The following is a 17,880-nucleotide window of genomic DNA, read 5'->3' on the forward strand; positions in this document are numbered from 1 at the left end:
CTTATTTGTAGTAAGTTTCCATTTCCATTTCCATTTCCCTTCTCCTTTCTCCTTTCCATTGTAGTTTTGTATATTATATAATCACATCACATCTATAGATCTGTTAAGAACGTTAAGAATATTTGTCTTAGTTATGTCCATTTATTGTTTTTACACTGAAACACATTCAAGTATGTATATGTTCATTCGAAGACAAGTTGAAATATAATACCATATATTTATGTGTATATGTAGATCGATTAGTTTTTGTTGTGGACAACCCATAAGCTGACATTTGGGACCCTTGCTGTGAGACACTTTGATCGGCTCATTCTCTGCTCTACAATACAATCTACATTTATAGATGCATTTGCATGTTTTTTTATGTATATTTCTGTCTGAACTAACTGAACTCAAAGCTGTGGCTAAGCATTTGATTCTCGATTGGTGGCTAGCTGCCTATTTGGAATTCGCTCTAATAATCTCGCAAGGAGAGCAAAAGGCATAAAACAGGATACTGAAAACTTAGAATGTAAATATTACATACATTTTTGCGCGTAATTGTCTCTTGGTTTTTTTGGCTTGATTATATATGTAGGTCCTGTGGATATATAGAGTAAGTTTGATTATGACGACCTTTGTTTGTACACCAACACGTATATAACATTAAATATGTTTAGCAAACTTTCTGTTTTTGGACATTTACGAGTAACATTCAATAGTTGTGTTGTGTGTGGTTCAAAGACGCTGTTTAAATGGACTGTCGCTTTCTTTTGTATTGTATCCTCCGGGTTCTTGCTGAGTTTGTTCCATCGAATATGCAATCTTTGGTGTTTAGTGTTTAGTGTTTAGTAGGATGATCTTGTTCTTTCGATACTCTGGTATTTTCAATGAAAATCAGCTCATATTCGGTGTCAACTGCTGCAGGTTCAAGTGATTATAAATTTTACATTTGCAATTAGCATAAGTAGTACTCTAGGTTGCCCTCTGCCACCGCCTATGGAGTGGTAGACAGGAAAATACACACATCAAAATATTCTATATATTTGGTTTTGGTTTTGAATCAAACGTTTGATCTTTGCTAGTTCAGCATATTCGTTTTGCTTTTTGATTAATAGTACTTGGGGCTCCCTGCTCTCCTGTGCAGCTGCCTCTTTGATTATTCCTTTTGAGCGCACACTGAGGAGTTTGGAATGATAGGAAAACGTTTATAGCCCGATCTCACGCATGGCCCTGTACAGACATGGATTCTTCAAGCATTCGCGCGGTCCCAGCTGTCGGCCGGGCGTGCCGCGAAGTATCATCAGGATGGAGCGTGCCGCCGACTGGCAATCATTGCTGCTGCCACAAATGCTATCAGCCTCGGCCAAATACTGATAGTCGCAGGCCACCTGCGAGGCTCCCTGTAGGGAAAATATAGGACAACTTAGAGTATGCCTTTACCCCCTTGTGGAGTGGGTCAGTAGATACTTACACAGAGGTAACAGATCTGATGGACACCGCAAAGCGGAAGAAGCTCTTGATTAATGTCCCCTGAAATCAAGTCTACTCCCCGACAGCGCTCCGCCATGGACTCAATGACGGGGCACTGGTTGGAGCCGATGATGTAGTTCTTGTTGCCAAGATAGGCATCGTTTAGGGTCTCGTAGGGGACACTGCCAGGGGAGGCGGGTGCCTCCTCCATGTTGTTGGGCTGCTCCGGGTAACGCAAGTATCCGCTGCGCTTCCTCTTCTCCATGTCCTGCGCCGGCTTGGCTTCCCTGAGTGTTCACAGAAGAGACATAATCAAGTGAGGAATATTGGGAATATTGGGAATACTGGGATTTTGCTTACTCAGCCTGCTCCTTCTTGACGCTGTAGCGCTTCTTGGCCGTCCAGTAGTTCTGCTCCAGGGTGTTCTCCTCCGACTCTGGTTCGATGGTGTTGCGGAGCAGGTGGTTATCGTTGTCCACCGACTGCCGCAGCTTGTCCAGAGCACGGCGCATCTTCTCCAGGCTGTAGGCCGTGGCCAAGCGCGACAGGACGTGGTCCTTGATCTTACGTATGTCCTCCCTGTTGTTGACGCCCTCGTGGGCACCCGTATACTTGATGGTCTCATCGATGATGAAATCTTCGATCGACTGCAGCTTCCTGTCCATGCTCTCCAGCTTCTCCGGGTCCATGTCCCGCTTCTTCTTCTTCCTCTCCTCCTCCTCCTCCTCTTCCGGCTCCTCCTCTTCGTTGTTGTTGTTACTATTGTTGTTTGTGCTGTCTTCTTCTAAACGCTTCTTCGTTTGCCTATAATAAGTGGGGATGCGATGGCAGTTACTTTGCCTGCAACATCCTCTGAGCCCCACAATCAAAACTCACTCAGTTATCTGTGCAGACTTCTTCTTGCGGTCCAGGTCCAGACCAAAGTACTGGGACCAGTCGATCGACTTCTTGGCCCTCAGCATCAGATGGCCCACAGTGGGAGCCCGCAGATGTTTGGAGTGGGCGCCACCGCCGACAGCTGCTCGCTTCTTCTTGCGGCGCCGCTCCTCGGCATCCGTCTCGGTGTCCGGCTCGACCTCGCCCTCATCCTCATCGAACTCATCATGATCGTCCTCGTCGGAGCTCTCCTCACCCTCATCGTCGTGCTCGTCCACGTCGTGCTCGTCACTGTCCCTGTGATGGACATGATCGCTGCGCTTGCGATGGCGGTACTCGGGAGCCATGCCGGGCACGTGGTTGCCATGGTGGCCGGCGTGTCCGCCATGCTGGACCATCTCGCCAGTACCAGCGGCTGGGGGTGCGGCAGTGGCAGGCTTCTCCTTGGTCACGTTTACGCGCTGAAAGTTAATCTCCAATCGCATGTCACCCAGAGCCGTGGTCGTGGCTGCCGGCATCTCCGGGACATGGGCGGTGGTCGTGGTATTGGGCTCATCGGCCGAACGCTTCTTTTTCTCGTCCGACTGCTCCTGTTGCGGCTTCAGATGAGAGTCGACGGGATTGCCGAAAAGCTCGCTCAGCTCCTGGGCCACTCGCTCGTCGGTCTTGCCCAGCGGCATCTTTTCGTGGTTGCTGCCAATGGCTCGCTTGGCTACTGGGAAGCGCTTCTTCTTGTCGGCATTGTACGGCAGCCAGGGAAGGACCGGGTAGGAGCGCTTCTTCTGCATCAACAGGTAGTACGGTGGTACCCGCATCCGCTTCTTCTGTTCGAACAGGTCGGGATCCAGATTCTGTTCCTGCTGCAGCTGTTGCGGCTGCTGCGGCTGCTGCACATCTTTGGCCAGTTGCTGGCGCTGGTCGAAATGATGCCACCACTGACGCACTGCATCCTTGTACCGCTCGTTGCGCTCCTGCTCGCCGGCCTCCTCGATCTCGCGCAGAAACTGATCGGCCAGCTCGTTATGCGTGGGCTCTCCGCTTAGCGGCTCGGCACGCTCACGGAACACGGACGGAGCTGGTGAATCTGCAAAAAGGAGCGAAAACCAACGATGAATTAACCCTGTGACCTTGAAACTGAATCTCAAACAGGTTGCCCCGAGAGGCGGTCAATAAATCTACTACCCAAACGGACATGCATCAAGTTGTTGGCGCCCTGCGAGAGCCATTAAATCTGATGACAGGAAGGCAGGAAGGAAGGCAGGCAGCCCTTCTCTGCTTCCAGCTGACTGCATTCATCATCGACCCACATAACACCCGGCCAATGCCACTCACAAGTTAATCGGAGCTAAGTGATTTTAGCCGGGTCCATTGTTATGCCTTATCCACTCCAATCCTCCATATATTTTCGGCCCAGCTTCTCGAGTGTGCGTGCGTGTGCGTACGTGTGCGTGTGTGCTTGTGTGTGTGCTTTTACTTACCAAGCTGCTCGTCACGTTCTCGGAAGAGGGACGGGCCGGCGGAGAAGCGCTTCCTCTTCTCGTCGGCAAAGAGATTATTGCGACCGCTGTCCACATCCTCGCCAGCGCCAGCGCCAGGGCCAAAGTCATAGCCACTGAACGGCGGGCCCAGGGCCCGATCCGGCTCAAAGTCGTCCGAGTCGCGTTCTAAGTACTTGGCGAGCACTTTATTAACTCGATGCCGATTACGATTCTTGCTCTTTCCAAATAAGTCTGCATCTGGGGCAAGTGTGAGAACAGAAAAGAACGGGACCACGGGAGAGCGAGCAGAGAGGACAAAAGTAAAAGAGAAACAGAAATGAAGAACGAAGAAAGGAAACGGTAAATGTGATTGTCAAAGTGCGCTGTGCTTTAATGTGCTGCCCAATGGGTCAGAGTGGGACGGGTGCTGTCTGCACGGACACGTGCCCGTTGCATACGTAGTATATCGGACTCCCTCTACATTATTGTGGGATATCATCAGTTCCAGATGACAGCTCGTGCTTCCAGGCATCTGACAGCCACCTTCGTGGGTTGCCAGCATCGCGTAAGTTTCGCGGTTTTGGTCACTTCAAGGTTTCAGTTCAATCACAGTTTCTTGTTTTTGTCTGGAGCAGACATGTGATGGGTTGGTGACAGCTAAAGTGTGGTTGTCCGTGTGGTTGTGGGCGTTTTACGTAAGCAGGGAACTACGCTCTAGCGGAATTTGTATCCTTTTCCCGTCTCCCCCACTTACCGTCTTCCCAGTCATCCAGCGGGGGTGGGGCATTTAATGGATATTTGGCTGCCTCGCGACGATGCAGCTCGTCAACGGCCGCCTGAAGCGAGTATGCGGCAGTCCGCTGTGGTGTGGCCCAGATGCACTGCAGCAGCAGTAGCATCACCAGGCTCAAATATCGCTTAGCCATCCTTACTGTCGCTGGCTAACTTCAACAACTAAAAAACAAAGGGAAAGAGATGGGTTAAAAAAAGGGATACGGTTGAATGGTTGAAACATAACCGCATTAAAAACGAGTTTATGCTCAACACGTTCCATGGCGGCAAGGTAAAAAAAAACTTTTAATTACATTTACACTTTAAAGCAAACCTTTTATAACCATACACATAGATATGTACATGTGTTGGTATTTTGTGTGCTCTTTGGGGTCTTATGAAGCGACAGCTACTCTACTTTATGGGGTGTAAAATTCCATTTTACTTTACTTAATTATGCAGATCACCATCATCAGGTAACCAAATTCCGCCCGACAAAAGGTATTTGAATAATCTTCCCATTTGGTTCCGACTATCTAATGAAGAGCATCCTCTTTTGTACCGCCAGACCACGCACATAAAAGGATCCGTCCCCCTTAGAAATCAATAAAATTCCAATGTGCGTGAATATTTTCATCATATTCAGTAAACTGGAGGCAGAGCACAGCTCTCCACAGAGCATGAACACGTCTTTGTTTGCTCCGTGGGCAGAATTCTTGGTCTCTGACAAAAGCCAGAGTTGACAATTATGTGAATGTTGAATGGTTGGTGGGATGCCAAATTCCTTTGAGTGCGAGCCACCCATTCCATGCCATGCCATTCCATGCCATGCCATTAACTATGGCGCACATAAGTATGCTATACATTCCTAGCTTTAGCAGAGAACGGGAATAAATCGCATTGATGGACGCCTTGGATGTATTATAATCGGGTGGCCAACAACCCACGCAGCCCGATACATGCCTATCTGCCTGCCCCGTACCTGCGCAACGTTTGCTTTTCATTTTTAGCATTAAATGTCAAGGCAGTCGACGTTTTTCCTTCCTTTCTTTGGACTTTCTTTAGGATGGCAGCTCCCTTGCACCTTCTGTGTCTCGCCTGCAGCTGTTGGCTTCATTATTCTTGGCTTAGTTGCTGCCTTCATTATATTATTGCTGTATGGCTGGCTCTTGTTTCCTCACTATCTAGTCAAGTCGTTTATTGCGGGTTAGAGTTGAGTGAGGTGAGTGCAGGAAAGCCAATGCAATAAACGGATTTCATTTTCATTGAATTATATAAGTATGTTGTGCTACGTGCTGTTTGGACTGCCTGTTGCTGCCTCTCACTTGTTCTGTGGGACTTCATTTCCCCCTACAGCTGCAGCTGGTTCGTATGATTGAATATTGATTGGAGTCTCAGCTCTTGTCTTGGTTGAATATTCCGTAGAACGCAGCTGGGTTCAATCATTCATTCAATTGCAGACTACAAAGATTTCCCAGAAAATGAATTTTGTATCCCTTTCTGCAAAACAGGATCCATTGGAAAGAGTGTGGAAATGGCAGCAGGAGTGGATGGCTGACCCAGCAGGAGATTCATATTAGCGAGATAATTGAATTTGTCGCAGTAATTTTGAAACCATGGACACCATGCTCTGGATTATTTATTTTCTCTGCTTTCTCTGTTTTTGCCTGCAACAAATTGGGGAAAATTGAATTGGGCATTCGCCGCCGGCGAACCCAAGCTAATAGAGTCGCGTCCGGGATGCATTTTGGCCGAGGAGGAGCTGCTGGCAGTGTCAGTGACTAATTAGGCTGCTGGTGGAAAAGCTTTTTGGCTTAAAATATTTAAATGGAATCGTGTTGGGACACTACAATTTGGGGCGACTGCTGTTGTCCCATCTACTTGTGTCCTGGGGCCGACTTCCGCGACAACAGGAGGACCAACTTATTTGTCAAGTTGTTATGCGAGTACCCAGCGAGTGCGAGGGTGAGTGTGTGTGTGTACAGATGTGTGTGTGTGTGTGTATCGTTTGATGTATGAAAGTTTCAGTCATACATGCTTGAAGCATTCGCAAACAATTTGTGAAATCAAGCAAATTGCAATTTACAATATCTAATTAGAGACAGGAAATGAGAGAGTGCTGCGAAACAAATTTACGCAATATTCGTGGCGTCTTTTTCTTCGCCCTTGCGTTACGCCCACCCACGCCAAGCGTCAAAGGAAAAACAAATCAATGGAACACCCTGCACAGAGTTTGCACAGCTTTCAACCGACTATATACGAGTATGTGTGGTTTGCTACTCACTTGAATTCAATTCGCAATGGTTTGTGGATTGCACTTTTTCTGGAATATTTATCAATTTTTGCTCAGACACTTTTCACAACATGGCGTCACGTCACGCCTACGCCAGAACACTGAAAATACGTAATACGGTTCCTGCTTCAGTCCTAAGTCAAGACGGAAACAAGAGTGGCAGAACACTGGGACAGGCCTCGGTATTTTATACAGCAAGCAGTCAACGAGCACCGACCGAACGCCTCTCCGAAAGCGACACGAACGCAGCCAAAGTTTCGGGAGAGATGCAGAGAGACCAGTTGCTCCAGGAGCTTTCGCTCGCCGTGCACTCTCTTTCCCCAGACCGAGAGGAAGGGGTTTGGGAGTGCCTACAACTTTTTGGCAAACAATTAATTATCTTATGCGTATCTTTAAAGGCAAAAGGATCTCAAAGTCTAAAAAAACCAATTCAGATTAAGCTCAAAACACACAAAGAACAGATTCATAAACAAGGCTGGCTTAGCAGTTGTCATGTCTCATGACAGAAAAACTTCCTCCTTAAAATATCATAGAGCAAATCCAAAAGCAACGTTTTGGTTCAGTATCATTTTGATATTCCAAATTGAAACATCTCAAAACTTTACATTCATATTACACAGGAGTATATTTTAAGCAATTATTAAATATGAGCGGTTGGAAGCAGTACTTGGCTGGTGTGGCAGCCGCTTTTGGTGCCTTCTGCTTGGGCGCCAGCATCGGGTGGTCGGGACCAGTTGAGGAGGAAGTGCGGACGGGAGGGGCATACAAGTTCGCACCCACCTCCTTGGAATGGGGCTGGATCTCATCGCTGCTGACATTGGGAGCTGCCGCCTCGTGCATTCCAGCTGGAATTCTAATTGCCATCTGTGGACGCAAGATCACGATGCTGGGACTGGCGCCCCCCTACATGGTTGGCTGGCTGCTGATCATCTTTGCCCAGAAGCCCTATATGCTTATGATTGGACGCTTCATTGTGGGAGCCTGCGGGGGAGCCTTCTGCATCACGGCTCCCATGTACAACACGGAGATCGCCGAGCTGAGCAAGCGCGGGGTCATGGGCTGCTTCTTCCAGTTGCTGATCGTTCACGGCGTACTCTACGGCTTTATCGTGGGTGCCTACGCCAAAGTTAAGTTGATGAACATACTCTGCGGCATCCTGCCTATCATCTTCTTTGTGTTCTTCCTTTGGATGCCGGAGTCGCCCGTCTATTTGGCCCAGAAGGGAAAGAACGACAAAGCGCTGAAGGCGCTAAAGTTTCTGCGTGGCAAGGACGCCGACGTCAGTGCAGAGGCTAGCCAAATGGCAAGCGAAGGCCAAAAGGAGAAGGAGAAGCCGATGCAGGCCCTCTGTCGCCGGAACACTCTCAAGAGTCTGGCCATCTCAATGATGCTGATGGTGTTTCAGCAGGTGACTGGGATCAATGCAATCATCTTCTACTCCACTGGGATATTCACATCTGCCGGCACTGGTTTTTCGGCCTCAACCTCAACCATTATCATCGGGTTGGTTATGGTTATTGCCACCATCATCTCCATCGCACTGATCGACCGAGTGGGCCGCAAGATTCTGTTGCTCATCTCAGCGGCTCTAATGTTCATAACTACAATGCTTATGGCCATTTATTTCCAGTGGCTGACACTGAAAGATGTCGGCTGGCTGCCGGTGCTTGCTATTTGCGTCTTCATCAGTGGATTCTCATTTGGATTTGGTCCCGTTCCCTGGCTGCTGATGGCCGAACTGTTCACCGAGGATGTCAAGCCTGTGGCCGGAGCCATTGCTGGCACAACCAACTGGATGTGCGCTTTTCTAGTGACTCTGGCCTTTCCTCTGCTCAAGGACGAATGGGGTGCTGCTGCGTGCTTTTGGATATTTGCTGCCGTCTCCTTTGGTGCCATCGTCTTCGTTCTGTTCCTGGTGCCCGAGACGAAGGGCAAGACTCTGAACGAGATTCAGGGACTGATCGCTGGCGGCAAGAAGGATTAGAGGCAGCATCTCAATGATTTCGTTGAGATATACACTTGAAAACCCCATTTATGTTAATACAAAAAAAGTGGCCATTCTGGTGTGGCAAAAATCAACGCTATTAATTCTCAGTGTGCGTGGGAACAAGGGAACTTTGGGGACTTTATTAAGAACATATTTATTTATTAGCCCCTATTTCTATTAACACTTTATTATCCTATACTCTAGATGATTAGTATACATCATTCATATTTATTAACACAATAATCACATTCATAAATGAGGCTGTTCGCTCCGGCCATAGATATAATCATGAAAAATTCTCCACAAGTCGAATGTTTCATGACAGATAAAACATCAAATAATATGTTTGAATTATGAAGAGCCTCCCAATCAACTTATTGACCAAAGCCGTGTCTTTTCAAAGTTTTGTTCCCATGCACAAGAAAACTTCTAGGTAAGTGCGTAATTTCTTTAAGAAGGTTTTCCGATATTCTCGCCTAAGGTAGATACACATTTTTCGGCTCATGAGTGGGTTGCAATATCTACCACCTGTTGTTGTTGTTGGTGTTCGTGTTGAGTTTCCCGGGCAGCTCCTGAAATCAAGGTCGAGGTACGCTATAAATAGCTGCAGCTGCAACACTTACCATCCATCCAGTGTACTCTGCCTGCAAGCTCAGCAGCCAGACCGAGCCACAAACACTTCACTGCACAGAACTGCACTACACTGAACTGATTTGTTCCGAAAACACAACCTCACTCTGGTAAATGCAGCTACAACCTGATGCAATCACTTCCAAATTGCAGCCGCCATCCGAAGGATAGGAAAAGCTTCCTGCCAGATTTTTGGCCGATGCCTGGGAACAGTGCGCATGTCCGTTCCATTTGAATGGAGCGTGGGGTTTTCGGATATGTACAAGCTTATGTGCTGAACATATGTATATCTGGGGTGGCGAACTGTTGCTCTCCCACGCGAGTTACAGCTACCGCCATCGCCATCATCTCCACCACCTGTTACTCGGACGCGACCCCTCAGCTTGCGGAATGCATTCGCTTTAACAATTATTCCCGATGATCTCTTCGGAAGTTATTGAATGTACCTACCTACCTGCACATGTAATAAGTACTATGTACATATGTGAGAGCTATGCATGTACTTGTGCCTTGCACTGTACTGATTTCGATGTACTCGTACATAGATGAATCTCCGCTCCGCTTGGCACTGCGGCGCATCGACAATCTGTTTGACGTCAAGTCGCATTGCTGTTGCTCCTTGTCCAACTGTACCATCCATTTATGGTCCGATATGTCCAATGCGTGTACATTGGCATCGATGGGGCTGCTGACCGAATATAGCGAAAATGGTGGGAGTGCACTGGACCTGGCCGTTGCCATGGTTATGAATAACCTGCCCGGGCCCGGGACAGGACCTACAGCCAACACCACCGCCCCTTTGGTACGTGCGGCTTCAGTTTTGCACAAAGGCAGAAATGCAGATTTCAAGTAATTGAAAGAAGCAATGCAAAAGGTACACAACGGCAACCACAAAGATATCAATCAATCTTTTAAGGCATAATCTGTGCTGTGTTCATGTGGAAATCAAAGTTTACAAGTTCAACTATATTTTTATTCACCTTTTTTTATGGTATCGTAGAGGTTTATATTTACAAAATAAATATGATTGCTTTCTCCGTTCATTGTGCATGACTCGGCTTGAGATTATGGGCAGATTATGAGTGTAACTAAGGCTAAGAAGGGCTACAAACTAAGGGATCCATGCAGGCGATGGATCGTATTCACGAGCAGTCTGCCGTAGAGACAGAACTACGAAAGCTTAAACCGGCCACGAGGCGGCTTGTTCTTCGTTCTCCAGCCTACACTTTGATGATGCCAAAGTAGCTACGATTGTTGGAGTCCCTCAGCAGCACGTTGCGATCGCGATGAATGTCACGCAGGTGGATCGACTCCTGTTCGCGCAGTTGGATCAGGCCGCTGGTGTGGCACGTGTGAACCTTCTGGGGCATGTTCGTGGGCACCGTGTTCAGGCACTGAAGGAAGGCGTTGTGGCCATGGAACACAATGAACCCGTTCTGATCGTGCGTGTTGTTGTAGCAGATCTGGGCATACACGTAATACAGTCCCGGCTGATGCGCCGTCAGTACTCCGTTGCTGACACTGAAGTACTCCTGCCACGCGGTGTCGCTGCCCGCTGTGGCATGCCCAATGTACATGTCACCCTGGTGCGCTGCGGAAAATCAGAGATTAGCATCAGAGCTCCTTGAATGTGAATGTGGTAGGAATGTGGGTGTGCTACTTACAACTCAGTTGAATGGGGGCATTGTGGTGCGGCACCTTGCGATTCAGATGGAAGTGAGCGGCTGGGGTGCGGGAGCCGGAATTGGTTGTGGATTTGGCTGAAATAAGAGATTCACCTGCAAGTTAACAGAGACACAAATCAAATAGAGTTTTGGGTTTCCTTTTGGAATTAGTTCAATGCCAATTGATTTTGCGGTTACGCACCTTTCCGGACCAGAACCCTCTGGCGACTGGTGCGGGGCCGCAGCTTGCGGCGATGATGATGCTGCACTGATGGTGTGCTGGAAAAATGTCTGATTGAATGTGAACTCGTTAGTCTCTAGGTGCTGGGCACTTACCTCTCCTTGGCCTCGGTCTGCTCCGTTTGGTTGGCCTGTGTTGTCTGCAGCTCATTGCGCACATCGGCTTCAGCAATCGAGCGAGACTTCCTCCTGTCGGACACATCGATCAATGAAGTGATTCAAATTCAAAGTATTTGTGAGTCTTGCTTACCCATGCTTCTTCTTTTTGGAGTCGTTGTAATTGGTAAAGTCTTCGTAGACATTGTCGTCGTTCGAGGCAGATGAGGCGCTGGTGTTGCCATCCGGTTCCTCCACATCAGGCGCTGGCGTGGTGTCGTCCGGTTCATCGTACTCGTCATAGAGGCTGCTGGTTTCGTCTGGGTCGAAGTCGGGGAAGCCGTCCACCTCATCGTCTTCGTCTGCATCTGCGTCTATGTCCTCATCACCGTCGCCGTCGCCGTCGTCGTCATCATCATCGGGGATGCCATCCAGCTTGTTGGGAAATTCAATGAGCGCATTCTCGTACTGCAAAAGGAGTGGATCCACATTTGAGGTCAGAATTACGAGACTTGGCCAAGTACGAGTACGTGACTGCAGCTAGCCCGCAGGTCCTGCTCATATCTTAAATTCATTTGGGAGTTCATTTATATACGCGACGCATGACCCAAAGCCAAATGCTGTTTCATCATCATTTCTAATTGATGGCGCCTCGCGCCAAAAAAAAAACGGAAAAAAAAACACTCTAGAGAATTGCGTGCACAGATGCCCAGCCCCAGTCCCAATTTCCGCAGACACAAAAATATAAATAAATCTTAAAACGATCTCTGGCCATTAGGCCATTTGATGAGATCAGATCAATCGTCACTTTTGGCTGCAAACGCATACACCCAACAGCAAACTCTTGCCTTGAACGGATACGGATGCGCATCCATCTACATATAAAATATTATATACAAATATATTGTATATGTGCCACCCGATGGATGGAACAGAGAATTATTTGGGCTCTTGCCCCATGTCACTGGGTGGCTTTGTGGGCCATAAATTTACTGTGACCGGCTGGCGCTTCGTCTTCACCGAATGTATCTCATAGTTAATTGAGTGTTCTTTCTGTTCTCATTATACATATTATCATAATCTATCACTATTTGTTTGCGGCTTTTTGTTTTTGCGCTTGTAGAACGTAAAAAGATGAAAATTCTTTGAGAATATATTTTAATTTTAGCAGATATTTCTATAAATATGTGTGTGGCACACTATTTCCACATACATATACACATCGAAGGCATATTTTCGAACGAGAAGAAACAAATGTGGGGAGAACTCACTCGACTCAGTGGCACCCTACGCTGGCCAGGCTATCCCATGCTCAGAGCTGTGAAGACCAACCAAGCACACTGTTTTGCTAGTCCAATGTACCATTTACATACAGGGTAATGGTTCACACAAAAAACAATAATATTCTGAACGCTATCAGGCCCACAATTGTTTGACTTTGTATTTACCACAGACAAATGTTACGACTTCTCTCTCAATCAGCTGCAAACGCTACACGAATAAGTAAGTTATAGTTTGTTTATTGACTCACCTCCTTTTGGAAATCGTCAAGCTCGTCCAGATATTGTATGCCCAAACGCTGCTGAAGACTGCTGACGACCCGCTTAAGACTCTGCAGCTCCTTGTCCAGATGCGTGACACGCGATGACTGCCAGATCTGAATAGTTTTACATATAAACAACATATTATTAGGAGGCGACTGATCTAATCGAAAACTATTAAACACTTTGGTGTTATCTCTAGCACTTTCGCAATTAATTTAATACGCTTCAATTATGGTCGATAGACGGTGCTTCAGCCCCACACATCATATAACACCCAACAGCCGAACTTTTGACACCCACAAAAACAAACGAAAGAAAAAATGTAACTGAAAAAACAGACAGATGGACAGGCGGACAAAGAGAGAGGGAGAGAGAGGAGACAGGCCGGGGAGAGAGAGAGATTTCATAAAGAAACGTCGACGGTACCGACATCGCCACTCAGGCACATAATCTTTTTAATGGATCATTAACATTCGGGGCGAGCAGCCACAGAAGAATACATGCGAGTACATTCACATATACTCAAATATTCATATTTCGACTGCGACAACCGAAATGTGTGGCTCAACTTGAGCCACTGTACACCGTACAGGGACAAAAAAAAAAATAAAAATAAAACTTGTACTGAATTCTTGTATAAATTATGGACAGTACATCGGCCCAAGAAACTTGTTTCTGGCGAGCTTGTGGCTCGTGGCCGGGGGCTGCTGTTTCCAGTGAACCACTTTCCATTATGGGCTTATCTATAGATCGATTATAGCGCCTGCAGTTTTTCACTTTCACGGAGCCCTGATGAGGGTCAGTCGCTGGTCGCTGGTCGCTGGTCACTAGTCAGGATGTGGGAAGGGGGCTCAAAATTGAATTGGAAAATCTTAACAAAGATTTATGGAGAAAACAATAGTTGGTGGCTCACGTCAAGCTGAAGCCAAGGCAAGTCCAATCATTTACAAGTCAATTGACAATTGTACGATTTCCGTTCACTTAAGCCAAAGTTGAGATTGAGTGTGTCAAGGAGTAGTCCGTCTGGAATGGGCGCTATACATACTCGTATGTACATATGTACATGCAAATGTATGTAACTAAAAACTGCAGCAAGCACATGGTTGTATAACTCTAAATCTAAGTCTCGTATTTCTTTAGAATTGCAAATTTTGTTGTCGAGTTTTGTAGAACAATTCTGCAGCAAGCTATCAGAGGAAAAAACATGACCCAACCAGTCCCCATGGCAGATGGCAGATGAAGTCATGACAGAGCAGAGATTTATTTTATCGAGTGAAAACAAGCTCGAAATGCAGAGCAGAACAGAACAGAACAGAACAGAGGCGGCAGGGCAGTATCATCCCCAACTAAATCGGTACAACAATAACAAACAAAAAGTATCTGATAAATGTATACGAGAATTTGCATCCGCTGCTGTGTGATGTCTTGCGGCTTGTTTGGATTAGTTGGACCATTAGGAAGCGACTTGGCCCAAAGACTTGTTGGTGACGACGACATGCCACGGATCAGACAACGACGTCGACGAACCTAAATATAGTCGGGTGCCAAATTAAACAGACCCAAACCGTGAATTCATATCTCTGACGGTCTCGCCTTATAAACTCTGTTTATATATTTTATTCATTTGGCATAAACAAAGACTTAATGACAAACATCTTCGGAGGTAGAAGCGTGCCAGAGGTTAAATATTCATTCTGAGATTACGATTTTGGGGGGAGGAGAGGTGACTTTAAATAAATATGTACACAGTATATCGCAGTTCAATTTGCATATATGTACATATGTGTATTTATTTTGTGTTAGATACTGGCAGACTACTGAAACAATATTCCTCTAGAAATGAGTGGGAATGTGAACCGGTTTAAAGTGGTTCAATGTGGTATCTCGTCTCGTAAAGTATTGGCATCCCTTCAAATTGCCAATCAAGTGGACACATTTATGATACGTTCAATACACTATTTGGAGTACAAATTAATTGCGAAATTCTCATATCAGTGGGGAATTCTCGCTGATTGCGCATTGCTCACACCTTTGCACACTCAACCAATCATCAATCAAATCAATTTTTCTGCTAACACTTACCGTTAGGCTGAGGATGGCCACAACCAGGGCCAGACCCACGACACTCAAGACAATTGGGATGATCTGTCGAGTCTTGCCCTGGGCTTTCGCCGCGCTCGATTGCTTGGCCGGAAAACTGCCGGCGGCACTCGTTGGTGTTATAAACGGTTTGAGTGTCTCAGCTGTCATAATGGATGCGATACGCACAATTAATCAAGCGGAAGAGTAACTTCTGACAGCCAGGGAATGGAATCTCAGTTAAACGATCTGATCGCGGAGCGCGCTCTTGGGTCTGAGCGACTGTCTGTCTAGTCCACTCGGCTGCTGTATTAGCTAGAGATTTGCCTGTGTGGACTCACTCGCACTCACATAACACACAGCACTCTCCCGGCACAGATAAGCTTTGACATCAAGATAAACCACTTGGGCTGGGATGCGATGCCCTTACAGACTTTTCCCCACAAGCGAACTCTTATTTAATTTTGTATGTACCATGTACTATGTAGATACTTGTTTATTTTCTTTGTTGGCTGTTTGCTGCCGTTTTCCTTCTTTACATATAATTGATCGGCAATTTGCACAAGAGGCTTCTCGAAACAAGTTTTGCCCTGTGAACATTCAGTAGAGATAATGTGCTCTGTTCTTCCCACTTCCTCGTATGTACTTATGTAGGTATGTGGCTTTTTTTTATCAGTTCTCGTCTGATAAAAGAACAGAGAATAATTAAATTCTGATTTGAGCAGTTTGCACTTATTTTTAGCCTCGTCACAGAACACCACAGCACAGCACAGCACAGCACAGAGTTATAAGCTTTTGGGTAAACTAACGCGAAAAACGGTTCACTCTTGTCCATACACGCACGCACGCGCTCTTTCCCGATGTGTTTAACGGTTGACGCGACTGTTTCTGTCGACGAGTCGAATGGATCTGAGCGATGAGGGCTGTGGGCAAAGGCAAAGCAAGACATGATCGCTCTGGTCTGTGCATGCAAGAAAAGAGGGAGACAGCGCGTCATAGTCGTCGCTCTCTCGCCTTCTTGGTGTTCTTTCTCTCTGCCTGGGTGGGTGAGGATGTGATTGCGCTGCGGTTGCGGTGCGTCTATAGGGGCGCATGCGCCATTTACTTACACGAGAGTAATTTATTTGGCAAGTTTCTCTCCGTGGGGGGTTGCAGTATTCCATATGGCGATCGATAGCACAAAAAGCCTCTTTGACTTTTGCGCAGTGTTTTGTTCCCTCAGGCGTTTTTTGTACATATTTTTACGTACGTTTTGTTTACTCAAAACTCCCCTTATGGCCTTGACTGTTCGGCGTTTTTTGGGGGTTGCTCAAGTTTATATGGCATTGATTGCTGTGTTCATATTTGAAATCTGCACCACTACATTCCATCCCCCGGTAACATGTGTGGTATGTCCCTCTCTTTTTGGTGACATTCACATTAGACAGATTCCCGGAACGCAACTAATTGGATTTTGAACCCAGAGGTCGAGCCCCAGAAACCGATAAGCTGAATGAACTTTTAGGCTTCCATTAAAATCGAATTTATTATTACTGCTAGCAATCCGGCATCGGCTTATCAGCTGAGGACTGAGACCTGAGGCCTGAGGCCTGAGGCGACCACAACGGCGACTAGATTGACGAATTTCCCCAAAACGGATTCTAATTATAGCCGGGGAAACCATTAAACAAATGCTGATCTTCATCTGCATCTGCCACCGTCTCGACAATCTGTCTGTCCGGTTGCCAAACTGCCCGTATCATAAATCTCGCAAATGTCCGTCGCTTGCCCGCTAATTAGTTTTGAATCGATGGCGACGACAGGTAGCGACACGTTTTAGGTAGGATAATGTGCCACGCGATATGCAACAGTCTGTCCAAGCCGGGCACACGCTTCCGGTCCGTCACTCTACTGCTGATCTGATGCACCAAGAGACACCACTTAACCCGAGACTCGAGTCCAGACAAGAGTCGAGATCTGAGAACAGAGATCTCAAGGCGCACTTTTCAAAGTCAATGTCGGTAATTGACGTTGCATATGTACATGTGTATGTATGTATGTTGTTTATATGACTCTCATATCGTACAACAGTATTTCATTCGTTTCATTTAATTGCTTCATCTCTCCCACCCCACGCTGGGCCTCTCAGCTTAAGCATTTTACAATTCTTGGGCATATAGTAGATTCTTTATTTGCAGACATTTATCGCGCGAAATTTATGAGACTCCAGCGATGCTTGAAATTAATTTCCTTTTAGCTTTATCTCTTCCTTGTCCCTGTCTGTCTCTCAGATCGATTTACTTGGAAGTCATCCTCCAATCGTATGTCTGAACATATCTCTATCGCTGTTTGGCGTAATGAAAATTCGTTCCGAAAATTAATATATGACAAGCTTATTTATATGTATGTGTATACTTTTTGTATCTGTTTCAATTCCAGAATGGCAAGTGGCGTCTGTACAACGCTTCAAGATAATGGCATTCATTTACCAAACGATCACATTGCACCAGTTGTCCAATTGAAAACAATAGAATGCTTATCAAAACAACTGATAAGTGATTTTATTAGCAGACAAAAAGAGCGGGAGTAACTAATGATAACATATCAATGATTGTGGTTTCCACTAAATCAAAAACCAATTAATTAGACAAGTGCGTAATTACTCGATATAAAAGCAAAAGTTATTCTTTAAATTCAAAAACAAAACGGCGACAGCTCTGGCTGATATCGAAAGAGTAGCGTTATCGAGTACTTTGATCGATACCAAGTTCCATTCCAGCCACTGGGTTCT

The 17,880-nt window shown here is 46.4% G+C and overlaps 3 protein-coding genes across 9 annotated transcripts; 1 reads left to right on the plus strand and 2 right to left on the minus strand.

The window, feature by feature from the left end:
• Positions 1 to 550: 550 nt before the first annotated feature.
• LOC117592420 (histone acetyltransferase KAT6A) lies at positions 551 to 9,617 on the minus strand. Of its 4 annotated transcripts, none has more exons than XM_034286163.1 (7): positions 9,481 to 9,617; positions 4,561 to 4,760; positions 3,807 to 4,064; positions 2,329 to 3,412; positions 1,813 to 2,256; positions 1,454 to 1,739; positions 551 to 1,382 (listed from the first exon to the last, which is right to left on the minus strand). In XM_034286163.1, the coding sequence occupies exons 2-7, from the start codon at positions 4,730 to 4,732 to the stop codon at positions 1,188 to 1,190; spliced, it is 2,439 nt and encodes an 812-aa protein (XP_034142054.1). In that variant the 5' UTR covers positions 4,733 to 4,760; positions 9,481 to 9,617; the 3' UTR covers positions 551 to 1,187. The 4 variants fall into 4 exon arrangements, with proteins under 4 accessions (XP_034142054.1, XP_034142055.1, XP_034142053.1 ...); XM_034286164.1 differs by lacking the exon at positions 9,481 to 9,617 and adding an exon at positions 6,862 to 7,030 and having other exon boundaries at positions 3,807 to 4,058; XM_034286162.1 differs by lacking the exon at positions 9,481 to 9,617 and adding an exon at positions 6,862 to 7,030.
• On the plus strand, positions 7,479 to 8,949 carry LOC117592425 (facilitated trehalose transporter Tret1). The gene has a single exon (XM_034286174.1). It carries the CDS (start codon positions 7,517 to 7,519, stop codon positions 8,852 to 8,854), a length of 1,338 nt encoding a protein of 445 aa, XP_034142065.1. The 5' UTR covers positions 7,479 to 7,516; the 3' UTR covers positions 8,855 to 8,949.
• Positions 9,618 to 10,438: 821 nt separating the features above from the next.
• Positions 10,439 to 16,015, minus strand: LOC117592426 (protein eiger). Of its 4 annotated transcripts, none has more exons than XM_034286178.1 (7): positions 15,114 to 16,015; positions 13,019 to 13,144; positions 11,642 to 11,955; positions 11,488 to 11,580; positions 11,354 to 11,430; positions 11,152 to 11,247; positions 10,439 to 11,078 (listed from the first exon to the last, which is right to left on the minus strand). In XM_034286178.1, the coding sequence occupies exons 1-7, from the start codon at positions 15,279 to 15,281 to the stop codon at positions 10,708 to 10,710; spliced, it is 1,245 nt and encodes a 414-aa protein (XP_034142069.1). In that variant the 5' UTR covers positions 15,282 to 16,015; the 3' UTR covers positions 10,439 to 10,707. The 4 variants fall into 4 exon arrangements, with proteins under 4 accessions (XP_034142069.1, XP_034142067.1, XP_034142068.1 ...); XM_034286176.1 differs by having other exon boundaries at positions 11,152 to 11,265; XM_034286177.1 differs by having other exon boundaries at positions 11,354 to 11,442.
• Positions 16,016 to 17,880: the final 1,865 nt, after the last annotated feature.

The sequence above is a fragment of the Drosophila guanche genome, unplaced genomic scaffold (genome assembly GCF_900245975.1).
Source record: "Drosophila guanche unplaced genomic scaffold, DGUA_6, whole genome shotgun sequence".
NCBI classification, from domain to species: domain Eukaryota; kingdom Metazoa; phylum Arthropoda; class Insecta; order Diptera; family Drosophilidae; genus Drosophila; species Drosophila guanche.

What these genes read in the sequence shown, in the direction of transcription:
- LOC117592420 (XM_034286163.1), bottom strand. Translation starts at nt 4,732, where the DNA reads ATGGCTAAGCGATATTTGAGCCTGGTGATGCTACTGCTGCTGCAGTGC. An exon ending in AGAACGTGACGAGCAGCTTG is followed by an intron (nt 3,413 to 3,806) that starts GTAAGTAAAAGC and finishes TCCTTTTTGCAG; the next exon opens with ATTCACCAGCTCCGTCCGTG. An exon ending in AAGTCTGCACAGATAACTGA is followed by an intron (nt 2,257 to 2,328) that starts GTGAGTTTTGAT and finishes CACTTATTATAG; the next exon opens with GCAAACGAAGAAGCGTTTAG.
- LOC117592425 (XM_034286174.1), top strand. Translation starts at nt 7,517, where the DNA reads ATGAGCGGTTGGAAGCAGTACTTGGCTGGTGTGGCAGCCGCTTTTGGT.
- LOC117592426 (XM_034286175.1), bottom strand. Translation starts at nt 15,281, where the DNA reads ATGACAGCTGAGACACTCAAACCGTTTATAACACCAACGAGTGCCGCC. An exon ending in TGGCCATCCTCAGCCTAACG is followed by an intron (nt 13,145 to 15,113) that starts GTAAGTGTTAGC and finishes AAAACTATTCAG; the next exon opens with ATCTGGCAGTCATCGCGTGT. An exon ending in CAGACCGAGGCCAAGGAGAG is followed by an intron (nt 11,443 to 11,487) that starts GTAAGTGCCCAG and finishes ACATTCAATCAG; the next exon opens with ACATTTTTCCAGCACACCAT.